The sequence below is a fragment of the Capsicum annuum genome, chromosome 1, assembly GCF_002878395.1.
Source record: "Capsicum annuum cultivar UCD-10X-F1 chromosome 1, UCD10Xv1.1, whole genome shotgun sequence".
Classification (NCBI taxonomy): Eukaryota; Viridiplantae; Streptophyta; class Magnoliopsida; order Solanales; family Solanaceae; genus Capsicum; species Capsicum annuum.
Window position 1 is genome coordinate 149,654,982 of NC_061111.1, and position 19,073 is coordinate 149,674,054.

Below are 19,073 nucleotides of genomic sequence, written 5' to 3' on the forward strand. Positions count from 1 at the left end.
GCCAACGAAGCAACTCTCCTTGTGACCATTCTTTGATTTTTTGCTATTTTTGTAATTAACATATCATTGACAATTCCATCAATAAATTACAATTAACGTTTTTGAGGACCTTTTTTTCTTTTCGGTTTTTGTCAAATACTACTAGACTAGTACTAGAAAGTAGGGGAGGGATTTCCCACCAATAAGGAAGTAGATCAGACTTTTTAATTTTAAGATAAGAAATATTTAAATTTTTTAAAATAAAATTTTACATATTTACTACATAAAAAGTATTCACTCTGTTTTATATTAATTGATCATCTTACTAAAAAAAAATATCTTAAGTTAGTTGATCACTTAGTAAATAAAGAGGATTAAATAAAATTTTCTCATTCTGCTTCTACAATTAATATACTCTATGGGAGTTGAAACAAAGGATATAGGGTATAGTAGTAAAATTAATCCTTCCATTAATTATTTCTTAAAGCAACATATATAATAAAAAGTGTTCAACTAATATGGGACGGAAGAAGTACTATTAATAACAATAATTGACAATTCATGAAATCTTTTTAATTAAGGGTGGACGTTCGGTATTTTGGTTCAATTTTAAATTTTTAAAATTTTTGATATTAAAATTATGTGTACCGAAAACTGAAGTAGGGAGAGGGGATTTCCCTAAGGATTAATTATAGTCTCACTTCCCACGGATAAGCAATTAGATCAGACTTTTTAATTTTAAATGTGATTTGGATAAGAAATATTTAAATTTTTTGAAATAAAGTTTTACGGTTATGAATCAGACAGAATAAGCAAACCATAAGCAAAAGGAAAAACAAGAACATACAGATTTATGAGAAAATTCTTGCGAAAAAAATCACGGGCAGAGACTAATGGAGAGAACTACAATGTGTGAGACGATAGTCTCAATTTCATGTGTACATGAATGACCGAAAACAACGCACTGAATCGCACTTATATAATACGTACATACAAATAGGTCCTACGCTCAAAGACATAAAGGTCCATATGAAAATCACAAACATGGGTCGCACTGCGAAACTTTCAGGGCCGGATCAACAAAATTTGGGTCACAACTCTAACATTTACATATTTAGAAATTACTACATAAAAACTGTTTTCTCAATCCTATATTAATTGATCGTCTTATAAAAAAGGTAAATATTCCAAATTAGTTGATCACTTACTAAAATAAGAAAAAATTAATTAAAATTTGCTCATTATACTCCTACAATTAATATACTTTTTGAAAGTTTAAACCAATTTATTTCTATGTCCATTAATATGAAATTATGAATAAAGGATATAGTAGTAGAATTGATTATTTCATTAATTATTTATTAAGCACCATATGAAATAAAAAGTGTTCAACTAATATAGAATGAGGGGAGTTCTATTAGTCATAATAACTAGTTAACTTGTTTGCGCTTCGTGCGAGCATAAAAAAGATCGTAAATTTAAGATACATTAGTTTCGAAATTCTATATGTCATGCACTTCAATAATTTTTAAATTAAACATAATTATAAAACATCATATAATGCTAAGAACACTGACTATTTTGAGAAATATACATATGAAAATATAAACATGAGTTATTTTTTTATCGATTTTAACCTCTCGTTCGTGGAATAACCTGTTTTTCTTTCGCATATCTTGTATCAAGTAAAAGATAATTCAATTAAATATACTTCAAATTCATTAGTGTGCATCCTATGAAAACTTTCTAAAAATGAATTTATCATGGTTTAATTTACAACCAAATGGCGGGATCATATATCCAAATTAATTACTCCTCTACATACATATTTTTTACAAAAAATAGGAAAAAAGTAAGGAGAAAATACTAATATTAAAAACTTAACAGTTCACAAAAATTTTCTTTAAATAATTTCACTTTATATATATTAGAGACAATAGATAATAGCGTGTTTCTTCTTGCTACGCCTTTTACCCATTAAATTTTTGGTTCGAAGTCCTTTCTTAAATTTTCATTATTTCATCCTCTTATAGCACTTCTAGCCAATCCGGTAGAACAACAAAATCACGAAAAAAGAACATTTAATGACTACATCATGACAAATGACACGATAATACAAAAGGAAAAACTACAAATAAGTACTGAGTAAACCACAAAGAACTATTTATTACGTAAAATTAGAAAGCATACATATGAGGAAGGAAAACATTTGGGTACACATTGATAGAATACCTTCTAAACTAAAGCAACAAACAAACAATAACTAGTAAAACTTCGAGATCAATATCTGTCGGATCATTCAAATGATTTCAACCTTTGTGTCTTTCTCAAATGCATGTAAATTTACATTCCTCTTATGAAAATTTGTCGTACCTTTTGTAGAAGTTAAGCAACATTTCTTGAAAGAGCAACTTGATACAGTTTCTTCAAAATTAGATATTAGAAAAAAAAAAAAAATTAGCCAATCAAAGAGACACAAAAGATGAAGATTGTGGAGAAATGAAAATAGAGTAATCATTATATATAGCTCAAAATAGAATTTTATTAGTGTGCTTTTAATGTGTCATAAACTTGTATATAAAATAATTGAGGGTTATGAATATGAAAGGATTCGGAGTTATGAATATTATAAATATCAATTAAGGAGATGATGTTGTAAAATTAAATAATTGAAAGAAAGGTGAGAAAAAGTTAAAAAAAAAAAAAATAGATAAATAGGTTTGAAGGTCATAGAGAGGTGCCACATCACCTTCTCTATGACCTTCCTTTATATTTATTATATATAAATTAATAATTTAATAACGAATTTTTTAATAGCTCAATTAATTAATGGTATATACTTTTATATTATTGGTGAGGATTCGATTCCTCATCTTGTAATTCTCTCTCTTATTCTTCTTTCTCCTGCTCTCAATGTAAAAACAAGAATAACAATTCAAAATACCCCTATTAAATAATGTTTACATTTTAATTTGAAGAAAACATAATTAATGCAAAGGGTAAAATATGAATTTTTTTTTTCTCTTCTTGATTAGTGAAAAAAGATAAGTAAAATGAGAAATCAAATTAAGAAATTTGGGACAAATAATTTGAGACGGAGGAAGTATTTAAGTTTGAAAATTTTTTATAGCGATAAAGATATTATGACTTGTCTAAAATAAAAAAATCTCAAGTATTTTATAACCACAAAAATGTATTTACATTTAAGACCAAATTTCAGGAAAAAAAATCTTATTAAATTTTGTGTCAGTCAAATTTATTAGCTTAATTAGCCCTATGGTTTGTTGTATATTTTGCTAGGGCATGCCATATTACTTTTTGGTGTTTATTGAAAATGAAACACCAAAAGCCATGTAATTCGAAACTTTGTTTCACCGGTAAAATTAAAATGTCACTATGCTAATAGTTGTTCAACTTTACTTATTTAATTTGAAAACTCAAAAAATAATTTACTATTTTATGTGTATTCAACCCTGACTGTTAAATTAATTTTTTAATATTTTTAAAAGACTTATAATTAATATGAGTGATATAATAACATTACTCTTCTATTTATCGTTTTTAAGTGTTGTTCAACTCAAACATAAACAAACTAAAATGGAGAAGGGAGTATTAAATTTGTAGATTAAGTAAACACTACACACCAGATTCACAAAGAAAATTTATCAGCACATACAAAAAATTTCAGAGGATACAAAGGGGGGAATAGAACAAATTTCTGCACAATGAGGTAAAAATTCACTCATAATAAGTTCCAAAGTGTTGGGATTCTTCTAAGAAATTTCCAAATTTTAATACAATATACTCAAGTTTCATTTGTAAAAGTTTTGAAATTCCAACACAATATAGTAAAATTTCACTTAGGAAAGTATTGAAATTCTTACACAATATACTGAAGTTTCACTTGTAAAAGTTTTGAAATTCTAACACAATTTACTTAAGTTTCACTTGCAAAAAGTTTTGTTTGCAATAAATTTTCGTGGTATTGAAAATTAACTACAAGCGAAAATAAAATGAACAGAAAGAATAATTTTATTTAAATGAATCTTGTGAGTACAATTCTGTTGTTCTCTTGATTCTTCTCTTCTAAAACCTAGAAATGATCTGAGGGCCTTCAGTAGCGTATTTCTCGAATCGTTGGGTGATTTGGACTTCTAGAGACGTATTTCAATCGTCGGGAATGTCGGAAAGTGTTTTGTCGCTTTTGGAATAATCTCCGAGAAGAACTTCGTTGATTTCTCCTTGCAAGAACTTGATAGTCAATGCCGACGTTGCTGATGCTTGTCAAAGTCCTCTTTTGAGAATCTCCCCTTCCTTTTCCCCCTTTAGAATGTTATGTTACCCCTTATTTATAGTTGTAGGGGGTAGGCCTAGTTGCTTGTGATTGGCCGAAATATGTCACTTTGACACTTGACGCATTTTTACTGGTTGTTGAATTTGAATGAGATTTCCACATCATTTGTACATGTGGCGGCGTCTCATTGGTCTTGGATTTGACTGGGATGTCACGTCATTTGATAAATTTGGGCTTCAAAGTGAGATGAACCTTGATGAGGAATAAAATGAACTTATTATTTTTTTAAGCCTAAAATAATTTTAGACCCAATAAATATGGATCAAATTTAAATTTTATATGAATTTGATCCAATAAATTTTACATGTCTACAGATGCCCCCTACTTCAAGGTTGGTCGACGTGTAGGCTTGCCGAAACTTGGCGTCGAGACTTGAAGTACTCATGAATGTGTTTTCATTTTCGTGACTTCAAAGGTATTTGTTTCTCATCAGTGCATCCTAGTTAGACCAATACTTGTGAGTGGTCTAACTAAAGTTTCCCTCGTGAACTTTCATGTTGTGAAAGTCTTCGTCAAAGCAACCGACGATTTGTTTGTGGTGATCCTCATTTTCCGTTCACAATCTAATACAAACTTGATATTATTTCAAGAGTATTAAAAAAATGACCAACTTCATTTTTTCTTCTTCTTGGATAAGTATGAACATGAGAAATCACCACCTTAACATTTATTTAAGTAGTTTTTACTTGCATAACAATGTGACCCTATCAATGTATTTGAATTAAAAGGATCAATACAACCCACTCACTTGACATATTGCACGTATGACGTAAAAAAATTGACAATCTTTTTGTACCAAAGAAAATATTAACTTTCCTTTTGATTTCATGTACCAAAGAAAAATATCAACTTTCCTTTTGGTTTCATGCACCAAAGGAAAAAAAATATTAACTTTCATTTTGATTTCAATAACATCACTACAGGCCCAGTTTTGCCATCACCAGTCCACCCCATCCTAAAAAATCTTTTGACCCGGCCCAACTCTTAATTCCCTTCCTCTTTTAATCAACAACGACCAGCATACCTATAGCGCACACACACGCACAGAAACCACGCGTACAGCTCCATCACTAACAAGCCGACCCCGACCAGCTCCGATCCGACTACCCATGCCCGAACTGACCCGAGTTCATCATGAAACAACCCAAGGTTACGACAACAACAATAGTTTCAGCAAAAATCCTGCCCAAGAATCTTCTAGAAAGAGGCTAGGTGGCAGCCCTCAATGTTCCAAAAAAACCTAGCTGTTAAGAATCTGTTCCCGGTTGTTAGGATTGTATCATGAAGGTACGCATGTGCCCCTTTTCCATTGGTTGAAGAAAATCCATTTCCCTAAATTTTCTCAATTTCAAAATACGATTGGTGAGCCGAAGGATCTTTTTAGTTTTGAAGTCAAAATGTCCTATTTCAAAAATCCCTAAAATACCCAATTCTATCTTCTATATAAAGACCCCATGGGGTCACTGTTTAAGAGGATGGGGCTTCTTCTCTTTTTTGGGTAGGGAAAATCAGGTGGTGTTCGAAAATTTTGGGAGGTTCAAAAATTTTTCTTTCTTTTCTTTAAAGGGTTTGAAAGTTTAGGCTGAAAACTTGAGGTTTTGAAATTTCTTGAGTTCGAAGGTTCGAAGTAATTTTTGATGAAATGAAAGGAAATTCGAGAGTTCTAAATTCAAGTTGAATTTTTTTTTAAAGTGGTTTCCGAAATCTTTAAGAGAAAAGCCAGAAGACGCGCTATTGGTGGTCGATGTCGCGAGACTCCGGTAGCGACGATAAGTTGCTGATAGCTCGTCGTCCCGTTCGCTACCCCGAAAAAGGTAAACACATTTTCTTTCTTTTAATACCATCGTTTTCTACCTCATCTTCTTTCTCCATAAAATTACTTATCTGCTTAGAAGTAGTCATGAATGAGGCTGGGATTATTTGCTGTAGATGGCTATGATGGCCTTAGGAATTGTTTTGCTCGTGGCTGTTATGTATTTTTGCTGAATTAAGTGATTCACGTTGTGGTTTTCCATTTAGATGTCTTGAATAAGTTCCCTGCTTCAGTTCGGTGAGGCTGATTATCTACTATTTTATGTCACGAAGCAGTGTATCTCGTTTATGTTCGTTATCATGACCCAACAATTTCTGTGGTAATGGTGTAAGCCTCATATTTTATTCCACTTTAGTTTCGATGACCTGCCTAGTGTAAGGTGTTCTGGACTTGATTATCTGTTCTCCTGCCTAGTTTCACTCTCAACGTAATTGGTAGCTAGTTCAACAGGGCTCAGGGCGATTAGCCCCTCTTAGGTGATATTTCATTAATTAACCCGAGATTCCATCATGTCTTGTTGTATTTATAGTGTGTCTATCCATGTTCAAACAATTTAAATGTTTCCCCCCCGTTTTGACAAAAGTGGTGGACTGCTTCCAAATGATTCATGGCATATTTTATTTCAATCAATGCGAGTCAGAATTGTATTCATATGTTCTCCCTATTTTGATATGAATAATACGTTACGTTGCAACTTTTTGTCTATGAGCTTACCCCAGAAGTAGTAGTTAAAATACTATAATATTATGAATCCTAGGGTAGAGAGAGGATGAATGAGGTTTACGATAATATGTGTTTGGTTTCCTTGCTTGTGAATTCGCTTACTGCATGAATAATATGGTTCCAAGAATTTGTGAAAAGCTGCCATAAGGGAAACAAAGTCAGAGCTTTAAGCAATTTATGTTGGATCTAGAATTAATCAAATAATTGGTCGTCTATCTTTCTCGTGCTTTTCCATTTTTATTTGTTTGCTGGTCGCCTGCTTTGTTTGCTGTTTACACCCTTCTCTCTCTCTTTCCCCCTTTCCAAAACCAATAGCATGGGCCATAATACGCCGAGATTAATGTAATAAGGAAGAAATGGGTTTTACATGTGATAATCTTGAAAATAAATTATGCCTTCGGTGTGAGCTCATCTAGTTCATCAACCACATTAACCAAATTAAGCAAGTTATACTTTCTCAGTAGATTGCATGATTTTGTTCCGCTAAGATGATTTGGGTTGCATGATTGTGCCTATGCCTTGTTTAAATCGAAATATTTTTCCGGGCTTGAAGATTGACTCCCTTAGGGACATGTAATCTACCTGGGTTACTAATTTTCAAAGAGCAGATGGAATATTCGATCATTCAAATAGTTTGCTCCTTTCTTTCTCCTCTTGTTTAAGGTTGTGTCTAAAATGTTTTGCTTTGACTAAATATTCCACTAAAATTTTCCTATTTTCTGTCTTCTTTTGTTAGCATTCTGTTTAACATAATAATAGTAACTTCTTGCATATTGTTAAATTAATAGTAATCCTTTTGCATTCATTCTTGTTTTCCACATATGGTTTAACATCAATAGAAATCTTTGCGCATTTATTTTCTGCATAATGCTAAATGGTAACTTTTTAGCCTATATTTTCCTGTGGTTTGCCCAACGTCAATAATAATGTTTTAGTACTTGATCAACATCCATATTATTTCTTTCACGATTTAACATTAGTGATAATTCATTCAATATGTCTAGTCTTTACCCACGTTTGAACATATATTAATTCTTTCCTGTTTTCTTTGCATGTGGATACATTCGAGTTCCGAATGAACTCCCCCCCATTTTGCATTGCTGACATGGGTCGTCGGGGCCCATTACTCCGAGACCAAGTCCAAAAGCGAATCTCATGGTATAAATGAATGCAAGGAGTCACAGAAAAAAGAAAAGAGTTAAAAGCCATTGTTGAAACGTCCAAGGGACTTGAAAGTCTCATTCTATTGCATTCGTTTTGCTTATTTACTTAGTCATTTGTTGTTGTCTTTATTTATTTCTTTTCACTATTCATTTATTTAGGTCTCGAAGCCAAAGTTGTACTTAATACAGGTGGAGCGATACTCGAGCCAAAGGCTCGAAAACTAGACTAGGACAGGTGAAATGAGTCGAAAGCTCAATTAGACCAGGACAGGTCTCATTGATTTGGGCCCAATGGCCTAAATCCCTTCCTTTCTCCCTTCCTCCTTTTTCGTTATGTTTGTTTGCTTTACGTGTCTTACGAACTTAGTTAAATCCTTAGTCAAGTCGCTAAAAACTGGTTTGCAAAAACATCAAAATAGTCCTAAAATAGCTTTTCTTCTCAAAAATCATCTTTTTTTAAGGTTAATCAAAGACTATTTTCAAACAGTTTGGATAACCGCAAGTTAGCGGACGTTTTAGGTGCCTAACACCTTCCTAAAACGTTAATAAGAACCGCTTACTTAGAATCTCTAACTTAAAATGATTTTTCTATTTTGAATCATTTGAAGTAACTTTTATAAAAGTTTCTTAATTCCTTTTCAAAATTAAGTAGTGACTCTCTCTTAATAAGTCAAAATTTCTCCGCAAAACAACTAGACTTGTATTGTTGCGTCATATCCAAAAATCAATGCCAAACTCCTTCTGTATTGATGAGAATCAATTTTTGAAGTTGATGCTATAAGCTGTCATGTCGTGACTTCAGGTAGCAAGTTCGTGATCACTCCTCTTTGATTTCTTTTTTTCGTAGGTTCATGAAAAAATGCAAGTGGTGTCGATATCACACCAAGCATATACAAATATTGTCCAGATGATTGGTCAGGAACCACTTGAGGCATCATTTTTTGAGTCGCAGTTTTCAATGAGCAACAACTAGGTGTTTCACCTATTTTCTTGAGGATTTGGCGAGCAATATTCCCTCTCACAGCTTGAAAATCGGTACTCATAGAAAATCTTTTCTATCCTTGGCAAGAAAATTTGTGCCTATTTCCTTAAATCTTAGCATAAAAAATTCCTTGCATTTCTGCATAGAAGATCAATGGTTGAAAATCAAATTTCATGCTAATCGACATCGATATCAGCCATATTGAACTAAACTAATGTGTTTCTCCCAATGTTGATCATGCCACATCGAAGCATCGTGCCTTTAGTACCGACACTTATTGCCAAATTGAAGTTTCACATAGTTGGCATCAATCCGTATAAAATCGAGAAGCTTCATCTGATCAACATTATAGATGTGTTCCATCTTTATTTTTTTGTGCAGGTTTATGCAAATGGTCTTGATGTCAGACCAAAAAGGTCGACATGATTGATGTTGAACCATTTGGTGCATTACTTCCTTGCTGCTTGATAAGAAAGTGACTTGGAATGATCTGATTTCATCCTTGACGATGCTGAAAGTTTCCCCTTTTAGCTTCAATGAGCAAATACTAGGCTCATGCCTAAAAATATTTATTCTCCGATGAGAGAACAAAAATATGAGTTGTTTGATTCATAAAAATGAAATTCAATGTCCTGATACGTCTGTTTTATCAGCTTTGTACAACATCACGATAAATTCCGTATTTTAACGTAGGAGTATCAAAATCAGGAGCCATTTTTTGAGTTGGAAACTAGACTCGTAGAGCTACAAAATCTTTCTAGATATTGCTCCAAAATGGATCCTCTAATTTTGGTTCTCTAGTTTAATCAGCTTTGCGCAGCTTTACGATAAATTTCGTATCTCGACGTAGGAGTATCGAAATCAGGATTCATTTTTTGCGTTGGAAACTAGACTCGTAGAGATACATCTCACGTGGGAATCATAATCAGATTGCATCCAAATCATTCCAGATATTTCTCCAAAACTGATCATCTAATCTTGATTCGCTAGTTTTATCAGTTTTGCGCAGCGTCACAATAAATTCCGTATCTCGACATAGGAGTATCAGAATTAGGTGTCATTTTTTTGTTGGAAAGTATATTTGTAGACATACAATATACATAAAAACCATACTCAACTCCCTTATGGATTTATACAGATATGTCATCTAAGTCAGCTTAGTTCGAAATCTAATGGCCTATTTTGCAACTTTGAGCGACTATGATGGAAAATTTATAACTTGGCGTAAGAACCTTTGAATCATGAGCCGTCTTTTTTGTCGGTAATAAGTCTCTAAGATCTACCATATATGTCAAAATGATGGTGAACCCCTATACGGATTTATACAAATACGTTATCGAAATCCACTTTGCCTTGCTGGTCTCTTCACCTTTGCACGTCTGTGGTAAACTTAGCGAAGGAATGTCTATCCTCATGTGATATCCATGTCAATTCAAAGTGTTATTGTCGTGGTCAAATAATGACACATACTTTTTTTTTATTTTTTAACTCATACGACTGAAAATAGAGTAAAAATACTCTAAGTTGCCTACGTACCTCGGGAGGATCAAGTCATAACGTAGTTCAAGAATGATGAGTTAATTTACTTTTTTTTTAAAATTTCTTTCTCTTTCATTTGTTTTTCTTTTTTTTAGAGAGTAGTTCACAGTTTAGACTCATGCGGGCCAGGAGTGACATATAGTTTAAGCTTGTTCCTTAAGGAGCATTTTGACTTGCAGTTTAGGCTTGTGCGTCGAAGAGTATTTACAGTTTAGGATCGTGCATCAAGGAGCATTTTGAATTGTAGTTTAGGCTCGTGCATCGAGGAATATTTTTGACTTGTAGTTTAGGCTCGTGCATCGAGGAGCATTTTTGACTTATAGTTTTGTATCGTGCATTAGGAGCATTTTTGACTTACAGTTTAGGCTCGTGCATTAAGGGGCATTTTTGACTTGCAGTTTAGGCTCGTACATCAAGGAGCATTTTTTACTTGCAGTTTAAGCTCGTGCAACAAGGAGCATTTTGGGAAAGAATTTTTGTAATGTAACTTTCCTCCCAACCCTTTGTAATAAAGTAATGTTGCACTTCAGTTTGATATTTATTGCCCCCATTGGTTGAAGCAGATTGACATTTGATCTTGTGTCAACTTTTGAAAGTTGGAATTTAGAAGTCCTTTGACATTTTTTTCTTTTGTGAGCGATCAATGTCCAAGTATCACCCTTCTTGCTACTGTAGAAGTCATTTTGCATGGATTTGCCTGTTGTTTTCTTCAAGGCTGGAACCCCAATTGGATCAAAGCTCCCAAATTGTAGCATGATGATTTCTTCAACTTTTGGTGATTCCATAGAGCGCATGGCTTGTAGAGCTTTTGAAATTAAACCTTTCATATGGTGCAGTTTGGCTCTAACATGATTTGCGTCAACTATATCGCCATCATCAATGACTATCTTTCCCTCTTGCATTAATGTCATGATTTTATCCTTTAGGGTGAAGCATTTTGTGGTGTGATGATCTACAATGCAGTGAAACTTACAGTATTTAGGATCATCGACTTTGTTTGATTCTTTAGGTCGCTTTGACTTAGGAAGTTTAATGACTTCTTTGGCTAGCAACTCGTTAAGAATCCCAGGAATATCAAAGTCGGGGAAAGGATATACCCTTGCTTTTAACTCTTCCAAGGTTGGTTGATTTTCCACTTCTTGTATTTGTTGCTTTGGAGTTTTCTCTTTCAGTTTTTGTCTTGTGGAGGCCTTCGTAAAACCCACAGTTTTCATCATAGATTCCCCAATTTGATCTTCTGATGAGTCTTTGAATTTCGTGTCTTCTTTTCTAGGATAAAAAATAGGTGACGCAATTCTATGATTTGCAATGCTTAGCTCCATGTCATGAGCCTGCGTAGCTAATTCTTCAAAAGTACGAGGTTTAATTCCTTGGAGGATACACACAAGGCCCCAATGCATCCCTTGAGTGCAAAATTCAATCGCAGAAGTTTTAGAAAGTTGATCCTTGCAGTCAAAGCTTAATGTTCGCCAGCCATTTATGTAGTCCACTACAGGCTCATTTTACTTTGTTTTGTGTTTGTCAACTCCATCATGTTGACCGTACGATGGGTGCTGTAGAAACGATTTGGGAACTGGCTTTCTAATTGATCCCAACAATCAGTTGATTCAGACTCCAAGTCCATTTACCAATCAAAAGTGTTGCCTTTCAAAGAGCGAACAAACTGTTTGACAAGAAGATCATCATGTGTGCCAGCACTGCTACAAGTTTCAACAAAATGAGTAATATGTTGCCTTGGATTTCCCTTTTCATCAAATTGTTGAAACCTTGGTGGTTGATATCCAATTTGTATCGGTAAGCCCTCGATTCGCTTAGAATACGGCTTTGAGTATCCTACAAAACTTTATGATGGACCGCCATATTGTGCCTTGATGGTGTTTGCAATCATATCTTGCAGTTGTTGAACTGTTAGAGTGGCCACTGAAGTAGACCGATCAACGTAATGCTTGTCACTTGACTTGATAAGAGATTCATCATCAACTTTTTCTTGTGGTGTTAGATTATAATTTGACTCCCCGGGATTGTAGAGATCTAACTTGCTCATAAGTTGGGTGATTTGATGATCTTTCCCATCAACAGACTTCTTCAAGGCTTCAATGGTTTGCTCCATCATTGCAAACTTCTCATCCATGTCAATTGCATCAACCATGAAGGTGTTGACTTTCGTTGAAGTTGGAGAATTCGTTAAGTCTTCAGACTCTCCAAAGTTACAGACAGTTTCAGACGGTTCATCTGATAACATAGATGTAAAGTTGCCCCCAGGGGTTGTAGTTACAGCCAAAATTTGAGATTTTCTCCTTTTCATCATCTCCAAAAAGGTAAGTATTGGGATCCATCCAAAGCATAAGCATTGCGCCCATTGATGGAGCTACCAAGTGTGATGTCAGTAGACGTGGCAGTAGTAGACTTCTTGCACGAAACTTCATTTATTTTTCTGGAGTCCATTGTAGTAGTTGAATCTGCAGAAGGAAAGAGTGAAACTGGTCCCATTGGGCGTGTCAAAACTTGTTCGCAACAAATTTTCGTGGTGTTGAAAATTAACTGCAAACAAAAATAAAATAAACAAAAAAAATAATTTTATTTAAATGAATCTTGTGAGTACAATTTCGTTGTTCTCTTGATTTTTCTCTCCTAAACCTAAAATGACCCGAGGGCCTTCGGTAGCGTGTTTCTCGAATCGTTGGATGATTTGGACTCCTAGAGACGTATTTCAATCGTCGGGAATGTCGGAAAGTGTTTCACCGCTTTTGGAATAATCTTCGAAAAGAACTCCGTTGATTGCTCCTTGCAAGAACTTGATAGTCAATGCCGACGTTGCCAATGTTTGTCAAAGTCCTCTTTTGAGAATCTCCCCTTCTTTTCCTTTCTTTTAGAATGTTATGTTACCCCCTATTTATAGTTGTAGAGGGTAGACCTAGTTTCTTGTGATTGGCCGAAATATGTCACTTTGACACTTGACGCCTTTTGATTGGTTGTTGAATTTGAAGGAGATTTTGCACATCATTTGTACATGTGGTGGTATCTCATTAGTCTTGGATTTGACTGGGATGTCACGTCACTTGATGAGTTTGAGCTTCAAAGTGAGATGAACCTTGATGAGGAATAAAATGAACTTATTATTTTTTTAAGCTCAAAAAATTTTTAGATCCAATAAAATATGGATCAGATTCAAATTTTATATGTATTTGATTCAATAAATTTTACATGTCTACGGGTTTGAAAGTTTTGAAATTCTAACACAATATACTGAAATGTCATTTGTAAAAGTTTTGAAATTCTAACATGATATACTGAAGTGTTACTTGTAAATTTTTTGAAATTCTAACACAATATACTGAAGTTTCAGTTGCATAAGTTTTAAAATCCTTACACAATATACTGAAGTGTCACTTGTAAAGTTTTGAAATTCTAGGCAATATAAGCTCACTGATAGAAAACAGTACTGAAGTATATTCATATTTTAAATAGATGTCAATGACCCTCTCTCTCATTTATGTCTGAATTACTTTTTATGATATTCTAGTCACCAATTATAGGCAAAGCCATCTGTGGTAGTTGTGTTCTACAAATGTTGACTTAGTTGACCCCAACATACTTAATAAAGTTAACCATACAATCCTTTTTGAATCTTCATTTAATTTGATACATGTACTTCAAATTCATTGCATTCACAACTTTTCCTTGATCATCTGAAAACTGAAACTGAAAAAAAAGATATACATGGCTGTAGCAGAGCTGTTTCTTTCAGCATTCCTCACTGTGCTGTTTGAGAAATTAGCTTCAGGGGAGCTTTTGAACTTTGCAAGAAAAGAAGGAATCCATTTTCAGCTGAAGAAATGGAGTAGAACATTGTCCAAGATTCTGGCAGCACTTGCTGATGCTGAGGAGAAGCAAATCAGTGATAGAGCTGTGAAGTTGTGGCTTGAAGATCTTAGGGACTTGGCTTATGACTTGGATGATGTTCTTGATGACCTTTCCACTGAGATATTGTGGCGCAAAATGATGGCAGAATTTAATTCCAAGAAAAGTAAGGTACAGAAATTGCTGATCCCTACTTGCTGTACCAATTTGACACCTCGTACTGTGAAGTTCAACCATAGTTTAGAGTCCAAGCTAGGGGAGATCAACTCTAGATTGCTAGAGATGTCACAGCAGAAAAGTGATTTAGGTTTGAGCGAAAATAACGGGGGGAGATTTAAGTTTAATAGAATGAGAGAAAGGATGCCCACAACTTCCTTGGTGGATGAGTCTAGAGTTTATGGTCGTGAAAAGGATAAGCAAGCCATTCTTGATTTATTGCTATCTAATCAGGGAACCTGCCATCTTGAAGTTTGTATTGTTCCAATTCTTGGAATGGGCGGTGTTGGAAAGACCACCCTTGCTCAACTTGCATACAATGATACCCAAATTAATGATTGCTTTGATTTGAAGATTTGGGTCTGTGTTTCTGAGGTTTTTGATGTATTCGGTATAACCAAATTGATATTCGAGTCTGTGGCACCCGAAAGTAGAGAAATTAATGGCTTGAATATGCTCCAAGTGAGTCTAAAGGAGAAACTTTCTAAGAACAAGTTTCTTCTTGTACTGGATGATGTGTGGAATGAGAATTATGAAAAGTGGGATCTCCTTCTGAGTCCGTTGCGAGTTGGACTGCCTGGAAGTAAGATTGTTGTTACAACGCGCAATGAGGGTGTTGCATCAGTTATGAGTTCCATCCCTCCTTATCGTTTGAAGGAGTTAGGAAGTGGTGATTGTCTATCATTACTCTGTCAGCATGCTTTGGGTTCAACAAATTTTGATGCACGGCCGGACTTGAGGATGATTGGTGAGAGATTGGTGCGGAAATGTAAAGGCTTGCCTTTGGCTGCAAAGACTCTCGGTGGTCTCTTGCGCACAAAATCAAGTCCAAAGGAGTGGGAAGATATACTAATTAGCAAGATATGGGACTTACCTGAGGAAAAAAGTGACATTCTTCCTGTTTTACGATTGAGCTACTATCATCTCCCTTCTGATTTGAAGCCCTTGTTTGCATACTGTTCCATATTTCCAAAGGATTATGAGTTTGATAAGGACGAGCTTATTTTGTTGTGGATGGGGGAAGGGTTCTTGCAGGAATCAGAAGGAAAGAAAAAGCTTGAAGAATTGGGTGATGAATGCTTTAATGAGCTGGTATCAAGGTCATTTTTCCAGCATTCTAGTGGTAATGAATCAAGATTCGTGATGCATGATCTAATAAATGATTTAGCCGAGTTTGTTGCTGGAGACATATGCTTTAGGTTGGATGAAAAGTCAGAGGGTACAAAAAGGATGACAATTTCTCAAAAGGCGAGACATTCATCTTATGTTCATCGGCAGTATGAAATTTATAAGAAGTTCAGGTCTCTCCATGCTGTTCCAGGTCTAAGGACCTTTTTACCTTTAGAGATTCACAAGTTAGAAGGTTGGCAGAAGTCCTACATATCAAAAGGCTTGTTGGATTTTCTACCTAGATTACATTCCTTGAGAGTCTTGTCATTAAGTGGTTATTGCATTGGTGAGCTGCCAAACTCCATTGGTGATCTGAAGCATTTGCGGTTCCTTGACTTATCCAAGACATCAATTAAGCAGCTTCCAGATTCAATTTGTTCTCTCTATAATCTACAGTCCCTTTTGCTGTATGGTTGCTACAGACTCACTAAGTTGCCAACAGCATTAGGGAATCTAATTAACCTGAGACATCTTAACAATGCTGACACTGAGCTATTACAAGAGATGCCCACAGGAATCTATAAGTTGACAAGTCTGCAGACGCTCCACAAAATGGTATTAGGTAAAAATAATAGCTTGAAGCTGTGGGAGCTAAGACGCTTGTCTAACCTCCATGGAACACTTGCCATTACGGAGTTGCAGAGCGTCACTGATACTAAGGATGCCAGGGAAGCTGATTTAGCTTCCAAAAGTGGCATTGATGAGCTTGTGATGGAATTTAATAGAGGGTTTGATGGTTCAAGGGATGCAAGAACTGAAAAGGAGGTTCTTGAACTATTACAACCTCATGGGAACTTGGGAAGGCTCAGTATACTGTTTTATGGGGGAATCGAATTTCCAAGTTGGATGGGCCCAGCTTTGCTTAAAAGCTTAAAACAGTTGACATTAGGTGGTTGTAGAAGCCTCACTGTGCCAGCACTTGGGCAGCTGCCAGTTCTTGCCGAATTGTATGTTCACGACATGCCATGTGTGAAGAGGTTAGGAACTGAGTTTTGTGGAGATCAACATCCCCTAAGTATGGTCTTTCCATCACTAAGAGTTCTGAGGTTTGAGAACTTGCCGGAATGGGAGGAATGGTATGTCTCACTCAGAGATGCATTTCCTCGTCTCCGTGAGCTTAGCATAAGTAATTGCCCCAAATTGATTGAAGTTTCTCTTCCTAATTGTCCAGTACTTCATGAGCTGAATTTTGATGAGTGTAACGCACAAGTTCTAAGAAGCATTTTTGGCATCTTTTCAGTAAATGTCCTGAAAATTCGATGTGTTTCCGGACTCAGTCAACTATCTGAAGAGTTCACACAGTATTTGGTGTCACTTGAAGATTTGGATATAAATGAGTGTGGGGAACTGACATCTTTGTGGGGTGTCAAATCTGCAAGGGAACATCTCAGTAATCTGAAAAATCTGGGAATTTATCATTGTCCCCAACTAAAGTACTTGTCGCTAGAAGAGAATGCATTGCCTCAAACACTTGAATCTTTGTCCGTTTGTGATTGCTCTAATTTTGAGAAGCTTCCCAGTAGATTTGACAATGCATCATCTCTCAGACAGTTGCGCATTATATCATGTCCTAAAATTGTGTCACTTGGTGCTGCAGAGCTTTCTAGCATGCTTAGAAGAGTTGAAATTGCTTGGTGCGAGTCTTTGGAGACCTTGCCTCATGAGAGCCATTGTCTTGAGGAGCTCGAGATTGAAGGCTGTCCATCACTTAGGTCCATCTCAACTGACAGACTTCCGAGTACTCTTAAGGTACTCCAAATTTATAACTGCACGGAACTAACTTCAGTTTCAGATACATTGCTCCAGGGAAGCAGTAGTATAGAACGTCTCAGGATTTCTAATTGGCCAATATTCACCATCTTACCAAGTTCTCCACAAAGCATATCAGCTTTATTTTCATGTCTTGTCGAATTGCGTATAAGCCATTGTGATACTCTAGAGTCTTTCCCACAAGGTTGCTTGCCTCCCCACAATCTGAGAAGTCTTTCAATCTGGAGCTGCAGCAATCTCCAAAAACTGCCTGATCAAATTGGAGGGCTTACATCTCTAGAGTCCCTGATGTTGCATGACTGTCCTCGCCTCGAGTCGTTCCCTGAGCAGGAGTTGCCTCTCAACTTAACTTCACTTTGGGTCAGCAGCTGTCAGACCCTCAAACCTCTACCAGAATGGGGTCTGCACAAACTCACCACCCTCGAAAAGTTGACAATCAATGATGGATTCGAGGATCTCGTTTCATTTCCCGATGATTGCTTGCTTCCATCCAGTTTAAACTCACTTTGGCTTGCTAGACTCTGCAATCTGGAATCTCTTTCCAAGGGACTTGTAAATCTGTTTTCTTTAGAGCATCTGGTAATAAGGGACTGCCCCAAGCTTCGCCACTTGCCTAATCAAGAGTTGCTTGATGCATTATCATATCTTGAAATTCGACGCTCACCACTTCTAAAACAAAAGTGCTTGAAGGAAAAAGGAGAATACTGGTTGAAGATAGCAAACATTCCATGCGTATATATTGATGGTACACTGCTTCATGTACAAAATCCATAGCTTACATCTATTTCACGTTCTTAAAGCATACTGGTTTCGAAGTTGTTAATTTAGTTTAAATCCTTCTTATATCTTATATGGCATACGTTCATTTTGCAAATCCAAAATGCTATGAACTTAAGATAACGAAATCTCAAGTTCTTGAAATTTAGTATTATGAATCTCCCATGCTTTCTTCACCAGAACACCTGCTAATTTCAGTTATATAAGCTGGTGTAGTTGCAACTTTATATGCCAGCAAATTAAATGAGATTGGGCAAGAATATTCTCCTTACCTGCTGTCAAATGTGGCCAAGTAAAATGAAACAGAGGGAGAAATTAGTAATATGAACTTATATATATACTAGGAACTCCATTTAGAATGCAAATGTTAAAGCTATAAACTTGGACATAATATTGTTTCATACTCTCTCGGTCCCAAATTATTCGTCCTAAATTGAGATGATACATTGATTAAGAAAAATAATTAATAACATGACTAGTTTACTATAGTTCCCTTATTAAATGATGTTTATATTTTAATTAGTACAAAAAGTAATTAATGCAAAGGGTAAAACAAGATTTTTTTTTTTAATCAAAAAAGATAAATAAAATAAGAAATTAAATTAGGAAATTTGAGACGAGTAATTTGAGATAGAGAAAGTATATATGTTTCTATTAGAATAGAAATTTCTGACTGGTGTTTTGTGCGTTGGCTCTTCGATATCATAAAGAAGATACTTACTGGGA

At 35.2% G+C, this 19,073-nt stretch overlaps 1 protein-coding gene across 1 annotated transcript; it reads left to right on the forward strand.

Annotated features, from left to right (window-relative positions):
- The first annotated feature begins 13,983 nt into the window (after positions 1-13,983).
- On the forward strand, positions 13,984-18,499 carry LOC107854070 (putative disease resistance RPP13-like protein 1). The gene has a single exon (XM_016699073.2). It carries the CDS (start codon positions 14,274-14,276, stop codon positions 18,342-18,344), a length of 4,071 nt encoding a protein of 1,356 aa, XP_016554559.2. The 5' UTR covers positions 13,984-14,273; the 3' UTR covers positions 18,345-18,499.
- The last annotated feature ends 574 nt before the right edge of the window (positions 18,500-19,073 follow it).

Excerpts from the sequence above, each read along its gene's own strand:
- LOC107854070 (XM_016699073.2), top strand. The coding sequence starts at position 14,274 with ATGGCTGTAGCAGAGCTGTTTCTTTCAGCATTCCTCACTGTGCTGTTT.